Source organism: Nesoenas mayeri (genome assembly GCF_963082525.1).
Source record: "Nesoenas mayeri genome assembly, chromosome: 32".
NCBI classification, from domain to species: domain Eukaryota; kingdom Metazoa; phylum Chordata; class Aves; order Columbiformes; family Columbidae; genus Nesoenas; species Nesoenas mayeri.
The window spans coordinates 750,045-771,743 of NC_137570.1; the positions used below are offsets into that span (position 1 = coordinate 750,045).

Sequence of the window (21,699 nt, forward strand, 5' to 3'; positions counted from 1 at the left end):
CCAGGTCCATGGTGACCAATGTCCAACATGGGGATGTTCTCCAGGAGCTCCTGGACCTCCATGGTGACCAGTGTCCAACACGGGGATGTTCTCCAGGTCCATGGTGACCAACGTCCAACATGGGGATGTTCTCCAGGTGCATGGTGACCAACGTCCAACATGGGGATGTTCTCCAGGTCCATGGTGACCAATGTCCAAGACAGGGAGGTTCTCCAGGTCCATGGTGAGCAGTGTCCACCACAAGGATGTTCTCCATGTCCACGGTGACCAACGTCCAACACGGGGATGTTCTCCAGGTCCATGGTGACCAATGTCCACCACGGGGATGTTCTCCAGGTCCATGGTGACCAATGTCCACCACAAGGATGTTCTCCAGGTCCACGGTGACCAACGTCCACCACAAGGATGTTCTCCAGGTCCACGGTGACCAACGTCCACCACAAGGATGTTCTCCAGGTCCATGGTGAGCAGTGTCCAACATGAGGATGTTCTCCAGGTCCATGGTGACCAACGTCCACCACAAGGATGTTCTCCAGGTCCACGGTGACCAACGTCCAACATGGGGATGTTCTCAGGTCCATCCTGATCTCCACGTTGACCAAGACGCACCGGCGGGTTCTCCACGACGCCCGGCGCCCCCGGGCCGGGTTCCGCAGGCCCGCGCTCAGCTCCGCGGTGCCGCCGGGGGTCTGCGGGGGCTGTGGGTCCAGCCCTAGATGCGGAAGCTCTCGGCCTTGCCGTCGATGTGCCGCAGCCGCAGGTACACGTCGGTGCCCACCCCCTGCAGCGACTGCAGCGCCAGGGACCCCCCCAGGTACTCGGCGTAGGCGCGGGACGTGGGCAGCCCGAACCCGAACCTGCGTGGGAAATGCCCCGTGGGTCACACCCCGTGGGTCACACCACCCCCCGGGTCACCACGGTGTCACCACCCCGTGGGTCAAACACCCCTGGTCAGCACTGGGTCTCCCCCAGGTCACCACCCTGCGGGTGTCACCAGCCCACGGCTCACACCCTGAGATGTTACACCCCCTCGGTTACACCCGTCAGTTTTACCACCCCACGTGTCACCCCCACCCCGTGTCACCCCTTGTGTCCCTACCCGTGCGTGGGGCTGTTGCTGAGCTCACAGCACCCCGTGGGTCACACAGCACCCCGTGGGTCACACAGCACCCCGTGGGTCCCCCTGCGTCCCTACCCGTGCATGGGGCTGTTGCTGAGCTCACAGCACCCCGTGGGTCACACCCCACAGGTCACCCCGCGTCCCTACCCGTGCATGGGGCTGTTGCTGAGCTCACAGCACCCCGTGGGTCACACAGCACCCCGTGGGTCACCCCGCGTCCCTACCCGTGCATGGGGCTGTTGCTGAGCTCACAGCACCCCGTGGGTCACACAGCACCCCGTGGGTCACCCCGCGTCCCTACCCGTGCATGGGGCTGTTGCTGAGGTCCATGAGCCGGCGGAAGGGCCCCCCCAGGCGGGGGTCCTGGGCGCTGCTCTCGGCCGTGCTGAAGTGGTACTGGGTCACCTTGTCTAGCAGCTCGTGCGGGATCCCCCCGCCGCGGTCCGAGATCCTGGGGACACGGGACACACGCGTGGAGACGTGGACACCCACGTGGGGACACGGGAGAAACACGTGGGGACACCCACGTGGGGACACCCACGTGGGGACACGGGACAAACGCGTGGGGACGTGGACACCAACGTGGGGACACCAACGTGGGGACACGGGACAAACGCATGGGGACGTGGACACCAACGTGGGGACACCAACGTGGGGACACCAACGTGGGGACACGGGAGACCGGGGGGAACACGGGGAACACGCGGCCGTGGGGACCGTCCCCGGGGACCCCTGTGCCCCGCGTGTCCGTGTGTCCGTCCGTACCGGATGACGAGGTCGATGTCGTTGTTGGCGATGGTCACCACGATGTCGGGGACGTTGTAGGGGGTGTCCAGGTGGCACTCCATGGTGGCCCTGGGAACAGGGACCCACACACTCTATAGACCCACACACCCCTATGGGCCCTTATCCCCCCCCGCCCAGTCCCCTATATGCCCCTGTACACCTCCCAGTGCCCTATAGCCCCCATCCCTCTCCAGCCCCTATACCTCTTGAGCAGCTCAGGTAGTCCAGGGGCAGCGGGACAGCTGGGAACCTATAGCCCCTATAAACCCTGTACCCCCTATAACCCTCGGTACGCCCCTACATCCTCCATAGGTCCCGCACCTCATGGCGTTCTTGAGCAGCTCGGGCAGCACGTAGTCCAGGGGCAGCGGGATGTATGGGAACCGCGCGGCCACGTGTCCGTTGATGCGCACGCGGGGGGCGTTTCCGTACTGGTGCTCGCACAGGCGCCTATAGGAAGCCATAGGCACGCCCGGGAACACGCACAGAAGCCCCTACAGCCCCATAGGGACACCCAGGCTCCCCACAGCCCCCCTATATACATCTATAGGCGCCTCACCGGGCAAAGTCGACCCACTTCTCGATGAGCTTCTTGGGCGACAGGCGGGTGCAGATGATGCCCACAAAGTCGGGCTGGGGGGATATAGGGGGATATAGGGGGTGAGGGGGAGGCCCTATAGGACCTATGGGATCTATAGGGTGTATAGGGAACCTTGTCCTCGTGCAGAGCCAGGTGATGAGCGGCCAACATGCGCATCCCCAACCGCGACGTCAGCGTCTGGTCCAGGAACGGCCGCAGCAGCTGCTCGTCCTGCGGGGACCCAGGAGTTCGGGAGGGACCCAGGAGTCCGGGAGGGGACCCAGGAGTCCAGGAGGGGACCCAGGAGTCCGGGAGGGGACCCAGGAGTCCGGGAGGGGACCCAGGCGTACCCGGATGTGTCTCCTGCACTCCCTCAGCCCCTCGGCCAACAGCGTCACCACGTCCTTGTGATCGTCCAGCAGCTCCCGCAGCAGCGCGCAGAACCGCGCCTCGTCCGCTGTGCCCTGGATCTGGGGACACGGGGACACCGTGGGGACACCGTGGGGACACCCCGGGGACATGGGGACAGCCGGTGACACCCCCGCCCCACGGGACAGGGACACGGGAGTGACGTGAGGACGGGGCAGGCGGGGACAAGGGTGACATGTGGACAGAGTGACAAGGTCAGGGTGACACGGGGACACCGCGTGACACTCACCCTCGGGAACTCGCTCAGTTTTTGGAAGGCGCGGATGTACAGCTCGTGCTGGGGGGGAGGAGGGGGGGAAATGTCAGCACCCGGACGCCTGGGTCCCTGGGTCTTCCCCGAACTCCTGGGTCCCTCCCCAAACTCCTGGGTCTTCCCCGAACTCCTGGGTCCCCCTCCCGAACTCCTGGGTCCCCCCCCGAACTCCTGGGTCCCCCCCCGAACTCCTGGGTCCCCCCAGGTCTACCCAGGTCCCCCCATTTCCCTTGGTGTCACCTCTAATCCATTCCCCACTCACCTCAGTGTCCCATTCTTTCCTCCCCCCCACACCCCCATAACCTGAAACTTTAGTCCCGCCCCCCCCATCCTCCTGGGTTCCCCCCGGACTCCTGGGTCCCCCGGACGCCTGGGTCCCCCCTCACCACGTGCAGGATGGTGGGGTTGCAGCCGATGATGAAGGGCAGCCCGCGGAAGCCCTGGATGCGGTGGGCGATTCGAACCGGCAGCTCCTGCTGCAGGTACCGCGCGCTTTTCTGCAAGGCGGGGGGCACAGCAGGACGCCTGGGTCCCTCAGGGGGGACACCGGGGTCCACCAAAACCCACACGGGACCTCAAAGCCACGGGGAGGTTCCCCCTGTTCTCAGAGACCCGCCCACCCGGACGCTTGGGTCCCTCCCGGACACCTGGGTCCCCCCCAATGTTGGGGTCCCCCCCACTCACCAGGATGTGGCTCCCGTCCTGCGAGCGCCCCGAGTACAGCATGGTGGTTGGAGTCAGGCGCACCGAGGGCTGCATTGGGGGGGGGACACAGCGGGGGGACGTCACCCGGACGCCTGGGTCCCCTCCCGGACACCTGGGTCCCCTGAGAACCCCAGGACACCCAGTCCTGCCAATAAGGAGCTTCTCCTCAGACGCCTGGGTCCCCCCCGGACGCTTGGGTCCCCCCCCGGACGCCTGGGTCCCCCGAGAACCCCAGGACACCCAGTCCTGCCAATAAGGAGCTTCCCCCCGAACGCCTGGGTCCCCTCCCGGACACCTGGGTCTACCCCTCCCGGACGCCTGGGTCCCCCCCATTTTCGGGTCCCCCCCCCCCCATTTTCGCGTCCCCCTACCTTCTCTGCGGCGGCGTCGATGGCGGGCTGGTGGTAGAAGGAGGTGACGGCCTTGGAGCGCTCGCGGGCCAGGTCGGCCGGGGGGGGCTGGTCGGCGGCGGCGCGGGAGGGGGCGCGGGGGGGCACGGGGGCCCCCCGGCAGCCCCCCAGGACCCGCCGCAGCATCGCCTGGGGGGGAACCGGACGCCTGGGTCCCTCCCGAACTCCGGGGTCCCTCCCGAACTCCGGGGTCCCTCCCGAACTCCGGGGTCCCTCCCGGACGCCGGGGTCCCTCCCGGACGCCGGGGTCCCCTCATGGCGGGGGGGGACACGGGGACCCACAGGGACTCACAACCCTCCTACACACACAAGGGACCCAGGAGTTCGGGCCCCACGCCCCGCAAAGGGACCCAGGAGTTCGGGCCGCCTTTCCCGCCCCCACGAAAAGGGACCCAGGAGTTCGGGCTCCCTTTCCCGCCCCCACAAAAAAGGACCCAGGAGTCCGGGCCCCCTTTCCAGCCCCCACGAAAAGGGACCCAGGAGTCCGGGCCCCCACGCCCCCCAAGGGACCCAGGAGTTCGGGCCCCCCCTTGTCCCCTCAGGGGGACCCAGGAGTCCGGGCCCACAGGAGCCCGGCCGTCTCGGCCCCTCCTTGTCCCCTCAGGGGGAGCTAGCCGGCCGGGTCCCCCCTCGTCCCCTCAGTCCTCGTGTGTCGTGTCCCTCTCCCTCCAAAACAAGGGACCCAGGCGTCCGGGCGCCCCCCACGACTCACCCACCGGCGGACCCAGGCGTCCGGGACGCGTCCCCCCCCGGGATTCTCCTCAGAGTGGTCCTGTCCGCTCGCTTCCCCTCAAAACGGTTCCTGTTCCTCCCCCCCTCCCAAAATGGTTCGTCCCTCCCCGAGAGGGCGGGAACGGCGCGTGACCGGAAAGGGCGGGAACGGCGCGCGGCAGGGGGAGGAGCCGCCGCCATCTTGTGAAGGGCGGGAAATGGAGTCCCGAGGGGGAACCCGTGGATGTCGGGGTCCCCACGTCACCCGTGTCCCCTCGTGGGGTCCCCACGTCACCTGTTCCCCCTCAGGTGGGGGTTCCCAAGACCTGGGGACCCCCCAGACGCCTGGGTCTGTTTTGGGGGGCGGGAACGGGGGGGTCCCCGCCCTCCTGGGTCCCGTCCTGAGGGGTCCCGGATGCCTGGGTCCCTTTCCTGGGGTCCCCCCAGCGCCCCCCTGGGCGGGGGTGACACACACGACACCCCACGGTGAACCTGCCTTGTTCGGGACGAGGTGACCCCCCCTGTTTTATTTGGGACGGGGGTGAGGTGACCCTCCCACGTTTTGGGGGGGGATCAGGTGACCCCACCCCTGAATTTTGAGTCCAATCCTGTGCGTTTTGTGCTTTTGCAGCCGCCGCAGGTTGGGACCCTGTTGGTCACACCAGAGGCGACACCACCGTGTGTTTTTTGGGGATGGGGTGACACCCCCTGTTTTATTTGGGACCGTGGTGAGGTGACCCCCCCATGTTTTGGGGGGGGATCAGGTGACCCCACCCCTGAATTTTGGGTTCAATCCTGTGCGTTTTGTGCTTTTGCAGCCGCAGGTTGGGACCCCGTTGGTCACACAGGAGGCGACACCACCGTGTTTTTTGGGGATGAGGTGATACCCCCTGTTTTATTTGGGACCAGGGTGAGGTGACCCCCCCCCCCAGTTTTGGGTGGATTTCAGGCGGTTTTGTGTTTCCGCAGCCGCTTCACGTTGAGGACGAGCAGGAGCCCGTTGAGCACGTAGGTGCCCAGGCACACCAGGCACAGGTCGCGCAGCGCCAGCACCAGCACCCCCGCCAGCCACAGCGACGCCGCCAGCGACGCCGCCGACGTCGCCAGCAGCACCAGCGTCACCGCGTGCCCGCGCGCCGGCCCTGGGGACACGGCAGCACTGGTGACCCCACGGGGTCCCCAAGGGGTCCCCAGTGCCCCCCACAGTGTCCCCAGTGCCCCCCGCAGTGTCCCCAGTGCTCCCCGCAGTGTCCCCAGTGCCCCCCGCAGTGTCCCCAAGGGGTCCCCAGTGTCCCCCCCCAGTGTCTCTGAGATGGGTTGACAGGGTCCCCCTGTGTCCCCAGTGTTTCCAGTGCCCTCCAGTGTTCCCAGTGCCATCCCAGTGCCCTCCAGTGCCCTCCCAGTGCCCTCCAGTGCTCCCAGTGCCATCCCAGTGCCCTCCAGTGCCCACCCAGTGCCCTCCAGTGTTCCCAGTGCCCGCCCAGTGCCCTCTAGTGTTCCCAGTGCCCACCCAGTGCCCTCCAGTGCTCCCAGTGCCCTCCAGCGCCCCCAGGGCCCGTACCCAGCAGCCCCTGCAGCAGGTAGAACGCGACCCCGATGGCGCCGTTGGGAACGTTGGCGACGCTGTCGGGACCCAGCAGCGGCTGCACCAGCCCGAGGCCACGCCCCCACCTGCAGAGACACGCCCACCATGCCCATACATTGAGTGTGACCACGCCCCCACCTGCCGAGACACGCCCACCATGCCCATATAGTGTGACCACGCCCCCGCCTGCCGAGACACGCCCACCATGCCCATACATAGAGTGTGACCACGCCCCCACCTGCCGAGACACGGCCACCATGGCCATACATGGTGTGACCACGCCCCCGCCTGCCGAGACACGCCCACCATACCCATCCATTGAGTGTGACCACGCCCCTAGCTGCCGAGACACGCCCACCATGCCCATACATAGAGTGTGACCACGCCCCCACCTGCCGAGACACGCCCACCATACCCATCCATTGAGTGTGAGCACGCCCCTAGCTGCCGAGACACGCCCACCATGCCCATACATAGAGTGTGACCACGCCCCCACCTGCCGAGACACGGCCACCATACCCATACATGGTGTGACCACGCCCCCCCACGCCGATGCGGGGCGCATGGCCACGCCCTCCATGTCCGTACATAGCGCTGCTGTGGCGTCTCACCCCGCCCCAAGCCCCGCCCACCGCCCCCGCGAGCCAAGCCCCGCCCCCTTAGCGCCCAAAGCCCTCCCGCCATTGGCCGCCGCGAAGTCTCGCCCCCCCGCTCGGCCGCGCGCCATTGGCCGCCGCCAAAGCCCCGCCCCCCGCGCCGCGTGGCGCTGTTTACCCGCGCGCCGGCTCCCGCCCCCGCCTTCCCTCCCCCCCCCTCCCCCCCCGCCCCCTTTCCCGGTTACCGGGAGCCGAACACGCGCGTGCAGGACACGGCGGGCGCCAGGTCGCACGCGGCGCGGTAGCCGGGGTCCCGCGCGTGCTCCCGCTCCACGTGCAGCGCGTACAGCGACAGCGCCAGCCCAGCCAGGCACACCGCCGCGCGCGCCGCCATCGCCGCCCTCCCCATTGGTCCGCCCCGCCCCGCCGCGCCCGCCCATTGGGCCAAACCTCCCGCCGCTCCTCCCACCGCCCCGCCTGCGCTGAGGCGCCCCGCGCGCTGATTGGCCAGTGCGCCCGCCGCCCCTCCCACCCGCGCTGAGGCGGCCCGCACGTTGATTGGCCGGCCGCCGCGCCCCGCCCTGACGCGGGGGCTGCTGGGAACTGTAGTGCGCGCTGAGGGGGGAGCCCGCAAAAAAGGGACCCAGGCGTCCGGGCGGGGCCCGGGGGTTCAAAAGCGGCCGCGGGGCCCGGGCTGGGCAGAGGAGGCGGCGACAGCGACACCGGGACACACGGACGGGGACACACGGACAGGGACACACAGGTACCCACAGGGACCCCCACAGAGACCCCCCCAGGCACCCCAGGACGGCTCTGGACTCCCCTCAGATTTGCAAGGACCCTCCAGACCCCCCTTAGACCAACAGGGACCTCCCATGTACCCCTAGACCCACATAGACCCCCAATGACCCCCCACAGACCCACAGGGACCCCCCCAGAGACCGCCCATGTACCCCCAGACCCACATAGACCCCCAGATTCCCCCATCCGAGACCCCCCATGTACCCCCAGACCCACATAGACCCCCAATGACCCCCCACAGACCCCCAGATTCCCCCCCCAGAGACCCCCCATGTACCCCCAGACTCTCAAAGACCCCCAGACTCACCCCCCTTAGACCCACAGGGACCCCCCCCAGACCCCCATTGACCCCCACCCCCTTGTGTTCCCCCCCAGGACCCCCCATGCGGAGCCCCGCCCCCCCCGGCCCCGCCCTCCTGCTGCTGCTGCTGCTCCGTGAGTGGGGGGGACACGGGGGGGGGGGGACACACGGGTGACCCCCCAGGGGACCCAGGCGTCCGGCGCCGGAAGGGACCCAGGCGTCCGGGTGAAGTGCCCGCTGGACCAGTCAGACCGGAAGGGGCAATGGCGTCACCACCCCCCAAAATCCTGAGGTCATCGCCCCCAAAAATGAACCCTGGACGCCTGGGTCCCTTCCCGGACGCCTGGGTCCCTTCCCGGACTTCTGGGTCCCTTCCCGGACTCCTGGGTTCCTCGCTGGGGAGCGGCGGGGGGGTCCCAGGTTCTGCCACCGCCGTTTTTATGGGTCATTTTTGCCCACAGACGCTGAAATTCCAGCTGGGGAGGTTCCCCCAGGTGAGAAACATGCAAATGAGACTCTGCATATTCATGAGCAGCCCCTTGGCTCCTCCCACAGCCATTCCGGGGGGACCCAGGAGTCCAGGGGGACCCAGGAGTGTGGGAGAGGGACCCAAGAGTCCGGGGGGACCCAGGAGTTCGGGAGGGGACCCAGGCGTCCGGGAGGGACCCCCATCCCGCCCCCCGCTGTCGCAACCCCCTTCCTGCTGTCGCAACAACCCCCGGGACAGTTGAAATGGGAGGAGGAGGAACAACGGACCCAGGCATCCGGGGGACCCTCTCCAAAGGGACCCAGGCATCCGGGGGGGGGATGGACCCAGGCGTGCGGGGGGGACCCTCCGCTAAGGGGACCGAGGCGTCCAGAAGGGGACCCAGGCGTCCGGGGAGAGGGACCCAGGCGTCCGGGGAGAGGGACCCAGGCGTCCGGGGAGGGGAACCCAGGTGTCCTGGGGGGGACCTAGGTTTCTGGGGGGGATGGACCCATGTGTGTGGGGGGAACCCAGGAGTCCGGGGGACCCTCCCCTAAGGGGACCCATGCGTCTGGGGAGGGGAGCCCAGGTGTCCCGGGGGGACCCAGGTGTCCTGGGGGGTGGACCCAGGCGTGCGGGCGCGTTGTTGGCAGGGCTGGAGTGCGGGCGGCAGCGCGAGCGGGGCCGCGTGGTCGGGGGCTCGGCCGCCAGGGCCGGGCAGTGGCCGTGGCAGGTGAGTCTGCAGCTGCGGGGGCAGCACTTCTGCGGGGGGACGCTGGTGGCCCCACAATGGGTCCTGTCGGCCGCTCACTGCTTCATAGGGTGAGTCTGGGGGCTTAGGGGGGGCTGGGGACCCCCTGGGGCCTTGGGAGAGCCTGGGAACCCCTCTGGGCCACCTAGAGCATCACTGGGCCACCTATAATGTCATTGGGCCCCTTAGAGCATCACTGGGCCACCTATAATGTCATTGGGCCCCCTAGAGCATCACTGGGCCACCTATAATGTTATTGGGCTCCCTAGAGCCCCCTTGGGCCACCCAGATCCCCGTTGGACTCCCTAGAACCTCTTTGGGCCACCAGACCCTCTTTGGGCCACCTGGGACCTTATTGGGCTACCTAGAGCATCACCGGGATCCCTTGAACCCCCTGGAACCACTTGGAACCCCCTTGGGAGACCTAGAACCTAGTTGGGAGACCTAGAACCTGGTTGGACCACCCAGAACCCTACTGGGCCACCTAAAATCTTATTGGGCCACGTAGACCCCTGTTAGACCCCCCCAAGCCCCCTAGAACCACCCAGACCCCCATTGTCACCCCGTCCCTCCTCGTCCTCCCCTCCCCCATTGTCCCCCTGTCCCCCCCCAGCCCCTCAGGCCCCCGGGCGGAGCTGCGGGCGTGGCAGGTGGTGGCCGGGCAGCTCCGATTGGCCGATGGCGATGACGTCAGCGATGAGGTCAGCGGGCAGCAGCGGGCGCTGTCGGCCATCTTGGTTCACCCTGGTTTCCGGGGCGTGGCTGGCGGTCACGACCTGGCCCTGCTGCGATTGGCCGAGCCGCTGTGGGCGGGGCCGGGCTCGGGCGTGGCCCCCGTGTGCCTGCCCCGCCCCGGCCACGCCCTCCCGTACGGCGCCACCTGCTGGGTCACCGGCTGGGGACACGTGGCCGAGAACGGTGAGGGGGACCCGGACGCCTGGGTCCTCTTGGGGGGAACATGGCCCCCATGGCCCATTGTTCCCATTATCCCATTGTCCCCTGTCCCATTGTCTCATTGTCTCCATTGTCCCCATTGTCCCATTTTCCCCCGTCCCCATGTCCCCCTGTCCCTATTACCCATTGTCACCATGTCCCCCCATCCCCATTATCCCATTGTCCCCATTGTCCTCATGTCCCCCTGTCCCCATGGTCCCCATTGTCCCCTGTCCCATTGACCCCACTGTCCCATTTTCCCCCGTCCCCATTGTCTTCATTGTCCCCCTGTCCCCCTGTCCCCCTGTCCCTATTATCCCATTGTCCCCATATCCCATTGTCCCCATATCCCATTGTCCCCATTGTCCTCATGTCTCCCTGTCCCATTGACCCCATTGTCCCATTTTCCCCCATCCCCATTGTCCTCATTGTCCCCCTGTCCCCATGTCCCCTGCCCCATTGTCCCCATTATCCCATATCGCATTGTCCCCCATGTCCTCCGCCCCATGTCCCCTGCCCCATTGTCCCCATTATCCCATATCCCATTGTCCCCATTGTCCCCTGCCTCATGTCCCCTGTCCCCTGCAGTGTCCCTGCCCGCGGGGTCCCCCCTCCAGCAGGTGGCGCTGTCCCTGCTGAGCCCCCCGACCTGTAACTGTCTGCACGGGACCCTGCGGCGGCGCGAGCTGGAGCGGCCGGCGCGGCGCGGCATGGTGTGCGCGGGCGGCACCGAGGGCCACGGAGCCTGCCAGGTACCTATAGAACCACCTATACACCCTATAGACCCTGGGAAACCTCCCATAGGGATACGGGGGGTGTGGGGGTTATGGGGGTTCGGGGGCGCTGGTGTGTGTGGGCAGACAGGAGGGGCATGGGGCCTGTCAGGGACCTACAGAACACCCTATAGATGCCATAGAATCCATAGGGTCACCTACAGATCCTGTAGAATGCAGAGTCCCCTACAGAATCCATGGGGGGGCTATGGGCCCTATGGGTGTCCCAGGCGGACTTGGGGGCACTGGGGCTGGTCTATGGGGCTCTATAGAGCTCTATATGGATACACAGGGCTTTATAGGTGTCTATAGGTGCTCTGTACCCCCCAGGCAGACTCGGGGGGGGCCTGTTTTATGTCTGTGGGTCTGTATGTGATGTCTGTTTGGGTCTCCATGGTGCCTTTGAGTGTCTCTATAGTACCCGTAGATGCTCTATGGTGTCTCTATGGGGCTTGTAGACGCTCTAGAGTGTCTCCTTGGTGTCTCTATGGGGCTTGTAGACGCTCTATAGTGTCTCCGTGGTGTCTCTATGGTGTCTCTGTGGCTGTGTCCCCTCAGGCGGACTCGGGGGGCCCGGTTGTGTGTCTGTCCGGCGGTCGGTGGATCCAGGCCGGGGTGCTGTCGTTCTCGGCGGGCTGTGCCCGCGCGGGGGGTCCGGCTGTAGCCACGGGGCTCCCGGCCCACGCGCGGTGGCTGCGGCGCCACCTCCCGCCCGCCGCCTTCCCGCCCAGCCCCAGGGAGGCGCCCCCTGCTGGGCTGGAGGACGGGCTGTGCCTGGGTGAGCTGGGGAGCCCTGAACCGGGGGGGACCCAGGAGTCCGGGAGGGGACCCAGGAGTCCGGGAGGGGACCCAGGAGTTCAGGGAGGGACCCAGGAGTTCAGGGGGGCACCCAGGAGTTCAGGGGGGCACCCAGGAGTTCGGGAGGGCACCCAGGAGTACAGGGGGGGCACCCAGGGGTTCGGGGGGACACCCAGGAGCTCGGGGGGGGACCCAGGTGTTTGTTGGGGGACCCAGACGCCCTGTGTGACCCCGTTTCCCCCCCAGGCTGCGGGATGCAGGGGGGGCCCCCCCTGTCGCCCCCGTTCCCGCCGCGGCCGGCCTGGCCCTGGGCGGTGGCGCTGCTGCTGGAGGGGCAGCCGCGCTGCGGGGGGGCGTTGGTGGCCGAGCGGTGGGTGCTCACGGCCGCCCAGTGCTTCATCGGGTGAGTGAGCCCCGGGACCCCCACCCCACAGCGCCCACGGACACCCCCTGGGGCGGGGGGGAGCCACGAAACCCACCCACAGCGCCCCACGTCCGGGAGGGGACCCACGCGTCCGGGAGGGGACCCAGGCGTCCGGGAGGAGTTCAGGAGGGGACCCAGGCGTCCGGGAGGGGACCCAGGCGTCCGGGAGGGGACCCAGGCGTCCGGGAGGGACCCAGGCGTCCGGGAGGAGTTCAGGAGGGGACCCAGGCGTCCGGGAGGGACCCAGGCATCCGGGGGGCCCATGAGTTCAGGAGGGGACCCAGGCGTTCAGGAGGGACCCATGAGTTCGGGAGAGGACCCATGAGTTCAGGAGGGGACCCAGGCATCCGGGAGGGACCCAGGAGTTCAGGAGGGGACCCAGGCATCCGGGAGGGACCCAGGCGTTCAGGAGGGGACCCAGGCGTTCAGGAGGGGACCCAGGCGTTCAGGAGGGGACCCAGGCGTCCGGGAGGGACCCAGGCGTCTGGGGGGGACCCATGAGTTCAGGAGGGGACCCAGGTATCTGGGAGGGACCCAGGAGTTCAGGAGGGGATCCAGGCGTCCGGGAGGGACCCAGGAGTTCAGGAGGGGACCCCGGCGTCCGGGAGGGACCCCGGCGTCCGGTGAGGCCCGTTTCCCGCAGGGCTCAGGACCCGCAGGGCTGGCGCGTGGTGTCCGCGGGCGGTGCCGCCCACGCGGGGTCGCGGCTGCAGCTCCACGGGGCGTTCGTGGGCACCGGGCAGGGCCACGACGTGGCGCTGCTGCGGCTGCAGCGCCCCCTGCAGCTCGGGAGGAGCCTGCGCCCGCTCTGCCTGCCCTACGGGGACCACCGGCCGCCCCCGGGGACGCGCTGCTGGACCCTCCTGGGGACGCGCGGTCAGTGGCGCCGGGGCGGCCCCTGTCACCCCCTGTCACCCCAGTGTCCCCATTGTCCCTGGTGTCCCCATTGTCCCTGGTGTCCCCATTGTCCCTGGTGTCCCCATTTCTGGTGTCCCCTCCATCCTTGTTGTCTCCAACCCTGGTGTCACTCTTGGCCCTGATGTCCCCAACCTTGGTGTCGCCAGTTGCAGTGTCACCTCCATCCCTGGTGTTGCCAGCTCTTGTGTCCCCCCCCGGTGACATCCCCATGTCCCCACATGTCCCCCCATAACCCCCGTGTCCCCCCAAATCCCCATGATCCCTATGTGCCTGTGTCCCCGTGTCCTCCCACATCCCCATGTCCCTGTGTCCCCGTGTCCCCCCATATCCCCACCTCCCTATGTCCCCCCCGTCCCCATGTCCCCTGTCCCGTGTCCCCCCATATCCCCACCTCCCTTTGTCCCCCATGTCCCCATGTCCCCCCATATCCCCACCTCCCTTTGTCCCCCCCGTCCCCATGTCCCCTGTCCCCATGTCCCCCCATATCCTCACCTCCCCATGTCCCCCCGTCCCCATGTCCCCCCGTCCCCATGTCCCCCCGTCCCCATGTCCCGTGTCCCCCCAGGCCCGTGGGTCCCCGAGCAGCTGCTCAGCGTGGAGGTGACAATGGCCGAATCCTGCGGGGACGCTGGGGACCCCGAGGGGCCCCGCCCCCCCCTGACACCGTCTGTGTCACCGGCCCCGAAAGCGACAGCGCCTGCCAGGTCCCACACGGCCTCCCGGGGTCCCCATGTCCCTTTGGGGGGGGTTGGGGTCTCCATGTCCCTTTGGGGTCCTTTGGGGGGTCCCAAACATCCCTTTTGGGGTCCCCAGATCCCTTTTTGGGGGTTTTAGGGTCCCATTTTGGAGTCCCCATGTGTCATTCTGGGGTCCCTTTTGGGTGGGTTGGGGTCCTTTTTGGGGTCCCTTGGTGTCCTCCTGTCCCTTTCTGGGGTCCCTTTGGGGATGTTTTGGGGTCCCTCGGGGTGTCTCCCTTTGGGGGGGGTGACCCCGGGACACTCCATCCCCGCTTTTGGGGTGTCCCCCCCCCGCCATGGCCCTGACTTTGGGGTGTCCCCGCAGGCGCCGCCGGGGTCCCCCCTGTTCTGCCTGGAGCGGGGGGTCTGGTTCCTGCTGGGGGTGGCCGGCGGGGGGGGCTGCGGGGCCCAGGGCCCCCCCAAGTTCACGGCCGCCCCCCAATACGAGCGCTGGATTCTGGGGGTCACCCGGGAGGCCTATTTCAGCCAGACCCCCCCCGACCCCCGCGAGGAAGAGGAGGAAGAGGAGGACGAGGGGGACCCCGACATCTGGGGGGACCCCGACAGCTGGGAGGAGCCTGGAGACTGGGGGGACACCCCAACAATGGGGGACCCAGGCGTCCGGGAGAGCCCTGGGACCACGCGGGACCCAGGCGTCCGGGAGAACACCAATACTACAGGGGACTCAGGAGTCCGGGGGGACCCTGAAATCACAGAGCACCCCAGGACCACTGAGGACCCAGGTGTCCGGGAGCACCCCAATGCTACAGGGGACCCAGGCGTGCGGGGGGACCCAGGCCTCCTGGAGCACCCGAATGCTACGGGGGACCCCGGGATCACTGAGGACCCAGGCGTCCGGGGGGATCCAGGCATCCGGGGGGACCCCGGCCTCCTGGAGCACCCCAATGCTACAGGGGACCCCGGGATCACTGAGGACCCAGGCGTCCGGGGGGACCCAGGCGTCCGGGGGGACCCAGGCCTCCTGGAGCACCCCAATGCTACAGGGGACCCAGGCGTCTGGGGGGACCCAGGTGTCCTGGAGCACCCCAAAGCCAGTGAGGACCCAGGTGTCCGGGGAAAACCCCACCCCACAGGGGACCCAGGCATCCGGGAGCACCCCGAAACCACAGGGGACCCTGGGGTCCTGGAGGACCCAGGCGTCCGGGGGGACCCTGACACCTGGCGCCAGGCCCAGCTCCCCGAGGACCCTGACACTTGGGGGGACCCTGAATCCTGGGAGGACCCAGGCGTCCGGGAGGGGACCCAGGTGTCCGGGGGGGACCCCGGTGTCCGGGAATGCTTCGTCCAGGCCTGACCCCCATTTTTGGGGGGGGGGTTCTGAGCAATAAATTGGGGGGTGAGCAGAGTCACTGCCTCTTCTTGGGGTTCCCACCCCCTGCGCCACACTCCTGGGGGGTTTCCAGCCCCGTTTTGGGGGGGTTTCCAGCCCCACTTTGGGGGGGGTTCCAGCCCCATTTTTGGGGTTTCCAGCCCTCGGAGTCCCGGAGTTCGTGAGGGGACCCAGGAGTTTTGGGGGGGACCCAGGAATTCGGGAGGGACCCAGGCGTTCAGGCCCCTCCCCGCATCCGGCCGGTTCCGGGTTGGGACCCAGGCGTCCGGGGGGGTCCCGGCGTCTGGCTGCTTCCATACAAGGCCACCAAGGGGCCCGCGTGCAGTGACGTCACCGGGGGGGCCACACCCCGTCCCAGCCATGGAGGACCTGGGTAAGGACTGCGTCCGTCTGTCCGTCCGTCGGTCCTGGGCGGGGGGGGGGACACCTGGACGCCTGGGTCCCTCCTGAACTCCTGAGTCCCCTCACACCCCCTCCCCAGACGCCCTATTGGCTGACCTGGAGATGACGTCACGGCTGGCGCGCCCCCCCTCCCCCCCCGGCGGGGACATCCCCCCACCCCGACCACCACTCCCCTACGGTCATGTGAGCGATGGGGACACTGGGGGACACTGGGGACATTGGAGGCACTGGGGGACATTGGGGACATTGGGGGCACTGGGGACACTGGGAGCACTGGGGGACACTGGGGACATTGGAGGCACTGGGAGCACTGGGGGACATTGGGGACACTGGGAGCACTGGGGGACACTGGAGACACTGGGGACATTGGAGGCACTGGGAGCACTGGGGGACACTGGAGACACTGGGGACATTGGGGGCACTGGGAGCACTGGGGGACACTGGGGACATTGGAGGCACTGGGGGACATTGGGGGCACTGGGGGACACTGGGAGCACTGGGGGACACTGGGAGCACTGAGGGACATTGGGGACAGTGAGGACATTGGGGGCACAGGGGACACTGGGAGCACTGGGGGACACTGGGGACATTGGAGGCACTGGGAGCACTGGGGGACACTGGAGACACTGGGGACATTGGGGGCACTGGGAGCACTAGGGGACACTGGGGACATTGGAGGCACTGGGGGACATTGGGGGCACAGGGGACACTGGGAGCACTGGGGGACACTGGGAGCACTGAGGGACATTGGGGACAGTGGGGACATTGGGGGCACAGGGGTCACTGGGAGCACTGGGGGACACTGGGGACATTGGAGGCACTGGGAGCACTGGGGGACGTTGGGGACACTGGGGACATTGGGAGCACTGGGAGCACTGGGAGACATTGGGGACACTGGGGACGTTGGGGACACTGGGGACATTGGGGGCACTGGGGGGTGACGATGTCTCATGTCCCCATTTAATCCCCCAATGTTTCTGTCCCCAGGTGCCAGGGGGGGACACGGAGCAGCTTTACAGGTCTGGGGGGGGACATGGGGACATTGGGGGACAATGGGGACAACGGGGATAATAGAGATAATGGGACAATGGGGATAATGGGGACATGGGGATTTTGGGAACAATGGGGATATGGGGACAATGGGGACACGGGGCCATTGGGGCCATGGGGCCGTGTCCCCTCCCCCAGCTCGGTGTGGAGGCCCCGCCCCCCCCGGGCCCCGCCCACCCTGGGGCAGCTCGAGCGCCTCCTGCAGGACCTGGACGGCACCCAGGGGGGACCCGCAGGTACCGGACCCCGAAACCTCCCCCATCACCCCAAAATCGGACCTGAAATCCCCCCAAATCACCCCCGAACCCTTCAAAATCACCCCCCAATCACTCCCTAATCGCCCCAAATCTCCCTCCAGCTGAACTCGAGCCCCACGTCTCCCCCACGAAGACCCCAGAGCTCCCACCTCCCTCCAAATCTGGGGCGCAGTGAGTACCTCCCCACCCCCCGACCCCCCCAAACCCGCCGTTTTCACCCCAAAACTCCCCCCATGCCCCGTAGAAATTTGGGGGCGCCCCCCTCATCGGCCATGCAGGAGCTGGACCGTTTGATGGCCTCACTCGCCGACTTCAACCTTCACCCCCCCGTAAGTCCCAGGGGGTTTTGGGGTGTTTCCCCCCCCACATGACCCCTCCCCCCCATAAGTTTCTTTTGGGGTCGTTTCCCCCCCCAGCCCCCCCAAAAAATGGGGGGTCCCAGCGGGGGGAACCTTGAGGAGCTTCTGGTGACGTTGGAGCAGGACCTGGCCAGTCGCGGAGTCCCCACGCAGGACAAGGGGGTTTGTGGGGGTTGTCGGCGGCCAATCGTGGGCAAGGTAGGTTTGTGGGGGCCCCCCTGGGGCGGGGGGGGAACCCAAAGGTGGGGGAGACCCCCAAAAGTTGGGGGTTTGTGTGGGGAACCCCAAAGTTGGGGCTTCTTTGGAGGTACCTTCAATGGGGCCAAGATGGGGATGGCTCTTCATTGAACCCCCAAAATGGGGGGGTCTTTTGGTGAACGCCGAAGTGTGGGGGGTGTTTGTGTACCTCAGCATGTGGGGGACACTTGGTGGACCCCAAAATGAGGGGGCTGGTGGGGAACCCCCAGTGTTGTGGGGAGGGGTCTTGCGGGGAACCCCAAAGTTGGGGCTTCTTTGGAGGACCCTTCAATGGGACCAAGATGGGGATGGTCCCTCATTGAACCCCAAAAATGGGGGGGTCCTTTGGTGCCCCCTCCAAGTGGGGGTGTCCCCCAACTGGAGGGTGTCCCTAATGTCCCCCCCAGGCTCTGGTGGCTTTGGGGCGCCTCTGGCACCCCGAACATTTGGTGTGTGGCCATTGCGGGGGGGCCCTGGGGGGGTCCCCGTTTCTGGAGCGGGGGGGGGTCCCCTATTGCCCCCCCGACTACGGACGCCTCTTTGCCCCTAAATGCGCCCAGTGCCACCAGCCCGTGCTGCAGGTGACAATGGGGACACGGGGGATCGTGGGGACATGAGGGGACATGGAGGGACGTGGGACCTTGTGGGGGACATGGGGGGATGTGGGGGGACATGGAGGTTGGGGGGGATATGGGATCTTATGGGGGGACATGGGACCTTATGGGGGGTCATGGGGAGATGTGGGGGGCAGGAGGGGACATGGGAACTTCTAGGGGGATATGGGGGGGCAGGGAGGGACATGGTGGGATGTGGGGGGACATGGGACCTTACGGGGGACATGGGGGTCACGGGAGGCCGCGTGGGGACACGGGGGTGGCGGGAGCTCCCGCGGTGACGTCCCCACGTCCCCGTGTCCCCAGGAGGTGGTGACGGCGCTGGGACACACGTGGCACCCGCAGCACTTCTGCTGCGCCCACTGCGGGAAACCCCTGGGGGACCAGGGTGGGTGGCCCTGTCCCCATGTCCCCTTGTCCCCCTGTCTCCATGTCCCCCCATCCCCATGTCCCCCAGTCCCCCTGTCCCCCCGTTCCCCTGTCCCCATGTCCCCATCACAGAATCACAGGATGTCAGGGATTGCCCATGTACCCCTGTCCCCCTGTCCCCCCGTCCTTCTGTCCCCCCATTCCCCTGTCCCCATGTCCCCATCACAGAACCACAGGATGTTAGGGATTGCCCATGTCCCCATGTCCCCATGTCCTCCTGTCCCCCCATCCCCTAGTCCCCCCGTCCCCCTGTCCCCCCCTGTCCCCATGTCCCCCTGTCCCCATGTCCCCCTGTCCCCATGTCCCCCTGTCCCCCCATCCCCCAGTCCCCCAGTCTCCCTGTCCCCATGTCCCCATCACAGAACCACAGAATGTTAGGGATTGCCCATGTCCCCCTGTCCCCATGTCCCCCTGTCCCCCTGTCCCCATGACCCCATGTCCCCATGTCCCCCCATTCCCCTGTCCCCATGTCCCCATCACAGAACCACAGGATGTTAGGGATTGCCCATGTCTCCCTGTCACCATGTCCCACGTCCCCCTGTCCTTCTGTCCCCCCGTTCCCCCGTCCCCCTGTCCTCATGTCCCCCCGTCCCCCTGTCCCCATGTTCCCACATCCCCCTGCCCCTCCGTCCCCCTGTCCCCCCGTCCCCCCATCTCCCCGTCCCCCTGTCCCTCCATCCCCCTGTCCCCTCGTCCTCCTATCCCCCTGTCCCTCTGTCCCCATGTCCCCATGTCCCCCCGTCCCCTTGATGTCCCCCCATCCCCCTGCCCCCCCCGTCCCCATGTCCCCCGGTCCCCCCATCCCCATGGCCCTGTGCCGTCCCTATGATGCCCTTGTGATGTCCCCATGGTGTCCCCATTGATCCCACGATGTCCCCATGATGTCCCCATGGTGTCCCCATTGATCCCACGATGTCCCCATGACGCCCCACCCCGCTGATGTCCCCGTGGTGTCCCCGTGGTGTCCCCATTGATCCCACGATGTCCCCATGACGCCCCACCCCGCTGATGTCCCCGTGGTGTCCCCGTGGTGTCCCCACGGTGTCCCCACGGTGCCCGCAGGGTTCGTGGAGCAGGACGGCCGTCCCTTCTGTCCCCGCGACTTCTCGCTCCTGTTCTCCCCGCGCTGCCCGGGCTGCTCGGGTCCCGTCGTCACCGACTTCGTGGCCGCCATGGGGGGGCTGTGGCACCCGCGGTGCTTCGTCTGCCAGGTGACACCCTGGGGACCCCCACCCGTGTCCCCCGGGACACCCCCACCCGTGTCCCTGCATCTCTGTGTCACTGGGGTCCCCCCGGCCCGTGTCTCCTGGTCCTTGGTGTCCCTGGTGTCCCCATGTCCCCATCACCCCTGTGGTCCCTGGTGTCCCCACGTTCCCCGTGTGTCCCCATCCCTGGTGTCCCACATCCCCTGTCCCCGTGTCCCCAATGTCCCCCTGTCCCCAGGTATGCGCCTCCCCCTTCCCCCGCGGCACCTTCTTCGAGGACAACGGGCGCCCCGTCTGCGAGCGGCACCGCCGCGTGTCCCCGGTGTCCCCGGTGTCCCCAGCGACGGGTCCCGGGGTCCCCGCGGCTGAACATGGACAATAAAACACCCCAAAGTGACGGGATTTGAAATCTGTTTTTGGGGGGTTTTGGTGCCTCACATCACAGGGTGATCCCAAAATAACAGTCGGGGGGTCAGGGTTGTGTTATGGTTGGGTTGAAGGGACGAAAAGGGGCCAAGAGGACGAGATCCTCGTGATCTCCCACTTTCGTATGAAGTATTCACGTGAATGGGATGTTCTACACAGCTGGTCAGTTTCTTGGTCACCTGTTTCTTGTTGCCCCTCTCGCAAGATGTGAATCTGTCCCTATGGGAGGGAGACCTGGGGGCCCTATGCGTTAGGGTTAGGGTTAGGGTTAGGATTATAGTTAGGGTTAGGATTAGAGTTGGTTTAGCATTAGACTTAGCGTTAGGCTTAGGCTTAGGTTACGGCTATGGTGAGGTTTAGGCTTATGGTTCAACATATGTTAGGGTTCTGGTGAGCATTACGGTCAGGGTCAGGGTCAGGTTAGGGTTAGGGTTCGGGATAGGGTTAGGGTTAGGGGTAGGGGTAGGAGTAGGATTCAGGTTGTTTTAAGCTTAGATTTAGCATTAGGATTAGGCCTACGTTAGGGTTAGGTTGAGGTTTAGGCTTATGGTTAAACTTAAGTTTGGGTTAGGGTCAGGGTTATGGTCAGGGTCCGGGTTTGGTTAGGGTTAGGGTTAGGGCTAGGGTTAGGATTACAGTTAGGGTTAGGATTAGAGTTGGTTTAGCGTTAGACTTAGCGTTAGTGTAAGGCTTAGATTACGGCTATGGTGAGGTTTAGGCTTATAGTTAAACATATGTTAGGGTTCTGGTCAGCATTATGGTCAGGGTCAGGGTCAGGTTATGCTTAGGGTAAGGGTTCGGGTCAGGGTTAGGGTTAGGGTTCGGGTTAGGTTTAGGGTTAGGGTTAGGGTTAGGGGTAGGATTTGGGTTGTTTCAGGGTTAGAGTTAGCATTAGGATTAGGCCTAGGTTAGGTTTAGGTTGAGGTTTAGGGTTATGGTTAAACTTAAGTTTGGGTTAGGGTCAGCGTTATGGTCAGTGTCCGGGTTTGGTTAGGGTTAGGGTTAGGGTTAGGGTTAGGATTACAGTTAGGGTTAGGACTAGAGTTGGTTTAGCGTTAGACTTAGCGTTAGGGGTAGGCTTAGGTTACGGCTATGGTGAGGTTTAGGCTTATGGTTAAACATATGTTAGGGTTCTGGTCAGCGTTATGGTCAGGGTCAGGTTAGGGTTAGGGTTAGAATTCAGGTTGTGTTAGGGTTAGACTTATCATTAGTATTAATGATAAATTAATCCTAATTTATTAATTCAACAGTGTCTGACAGGGCCCGACAGGAGTGCAGGTGCTGTCATTTCC

General features: G+C 66.2%; 4 protein-coding genes across 8 annotated transcripts; 2 read left to right on the forward strand and 2 right to left on the reverse strand.

The window, feature by feature from the left end:
- Positions 1-587: 587 nt before the first annotated feature.
- BCKDK (branched chain keto acid dehydrogenase kinase) lies at positions 588-5,106 on the reverse strand. Of its 4 annotated transcripts, none has more exons than XM_080361461.1 (12): positions 5,000-5,106; positions 4,245-4,412; positions 3,853-3,921; positions 3,555-3,665; positions 3,145-3,192; positions 2,837-2,956; positions 2,619-2,717; positions 2,466-2,539; positions 2,228-2,356; positions 1,886-1,975; positions 1,422-1,571; positions 588-857 (listed from the first exon to the last, which is right to left on the reverse strand). In XM_080361461.1, the coding sequence occupies exons 2-12, from the start codon at positions 4,407-4,409 to the stop codon at positions 713-715; spliced, it is 1,200 nt and encodes a 399-aa protein (XP_080217587.1). In that variant the 5' UTR covers positions 4,410-4,412; positions 5,000-5,106; the 3' UTR covers positions 588-712. The 4 variants fall into 4 exon arrangements, with proteins under 4 accessions (XP_080217587.1, XP_080217588.1, XP_080217586.1 ...); XM_080361462.1 differs by having other exon boundaries at positions 3,558-3,665; positions 4,996-5,101; XM_080361460.1 differs by having other exon boundaries at positions 4,996-5,101.
- A 613-nt stretch (positions 5,107-5,719) lies between these two features.
- LOC308051133 (vitamin K epoxide reductase complex subunit 1-like protein 1) lies at positions 5,720-7,578 on the reverse strand. The gene is made up of 3 exons (XM_080361448.1): positions 7,421-7,578; positions 6,556-6,665; positions 5,720-6,136 (listed from the first exon to the last, which is right to left on the reverse strand). The coding sequence occupies exons 1-3, from the start codon at positions 7,567-7,569 to the stop codon at positions 5,940-5,942; spliced, it is 456 nt and encodes a 151-aa protein (XP_080217574.1). The 5' UTR covers positions 7,570-7,578; the 3' UTR covers positions 5,720-5,939.
- Positions 7,579-7,832: 254 nt separating this feature from the next.
- LOC308051134 (serine protease 53-like) lies at positions 7,833-15,443 on the forward strand. Of its 2 annotated transcripts, XM_080361449.1 has the most exons (11): positions 7,833-7,938; positions 8,352-8,411; positions 8,739-8,771; positions 9,397-9,565; positions 10,108-10,412; positions 11,016-11,179; positions 11,759-11,978; positions 12,245-12,401; positions 13,066-13,298; positions 13,906-14,044; positions 14,403-15,443. In XM_080361449.1, the coding sequence occupies exons 2-11, from the start codon at positions 8,360-8,362 to the stop codon at positions 15,424-15,426; spliced, it is 2,496 nt and encodes an 831-aa protein (XP_080217575.1). In that variant the 5' UTR covers positions 7,833-7,938; positions 8,352-8,359; the 3' UTR covers positions 15,427-15,443. The 2 variants fall into 2 exon arrangements, with proteins under 2 accessions (XP_080217575.1, XP_080217576.1); XM_080361450.1 differs by lacking the exon at positions 13,066-13,298.
- A 345-nt stretch (positions 15,444-15,788) lies between these two features.
- On the forward strand, positions 15,789-20,363 carry LOC308051171 (transforming growth factor beta-1-induced transcript 1 protein-like; the record flags this gene model as incomplete). The annotated part of the gene is made up of 11 exons (XM_080361501.1): positions 15,789-15,801; positions 15,910-16,013; positions 16,818-16,849; positions 17,019-17,116; positions 17,239-17,308; positions 17,382-17,466; positions 17,554-17,694; positions 18,141-18,314; positions 18,654-18,735; positions 19,839-19,987; positions 20,220-20,363. 11 exons carry the CDS (start codon positions 15,789-15,791, stop codon positions 20,361-20,363), a joined length of 1,092 nt encoding a protein of 363 aa, XP_080217627.1.
- Between the last annotated feature and the right edge of the window lie 1,336 nt (positions 20,364-21,699).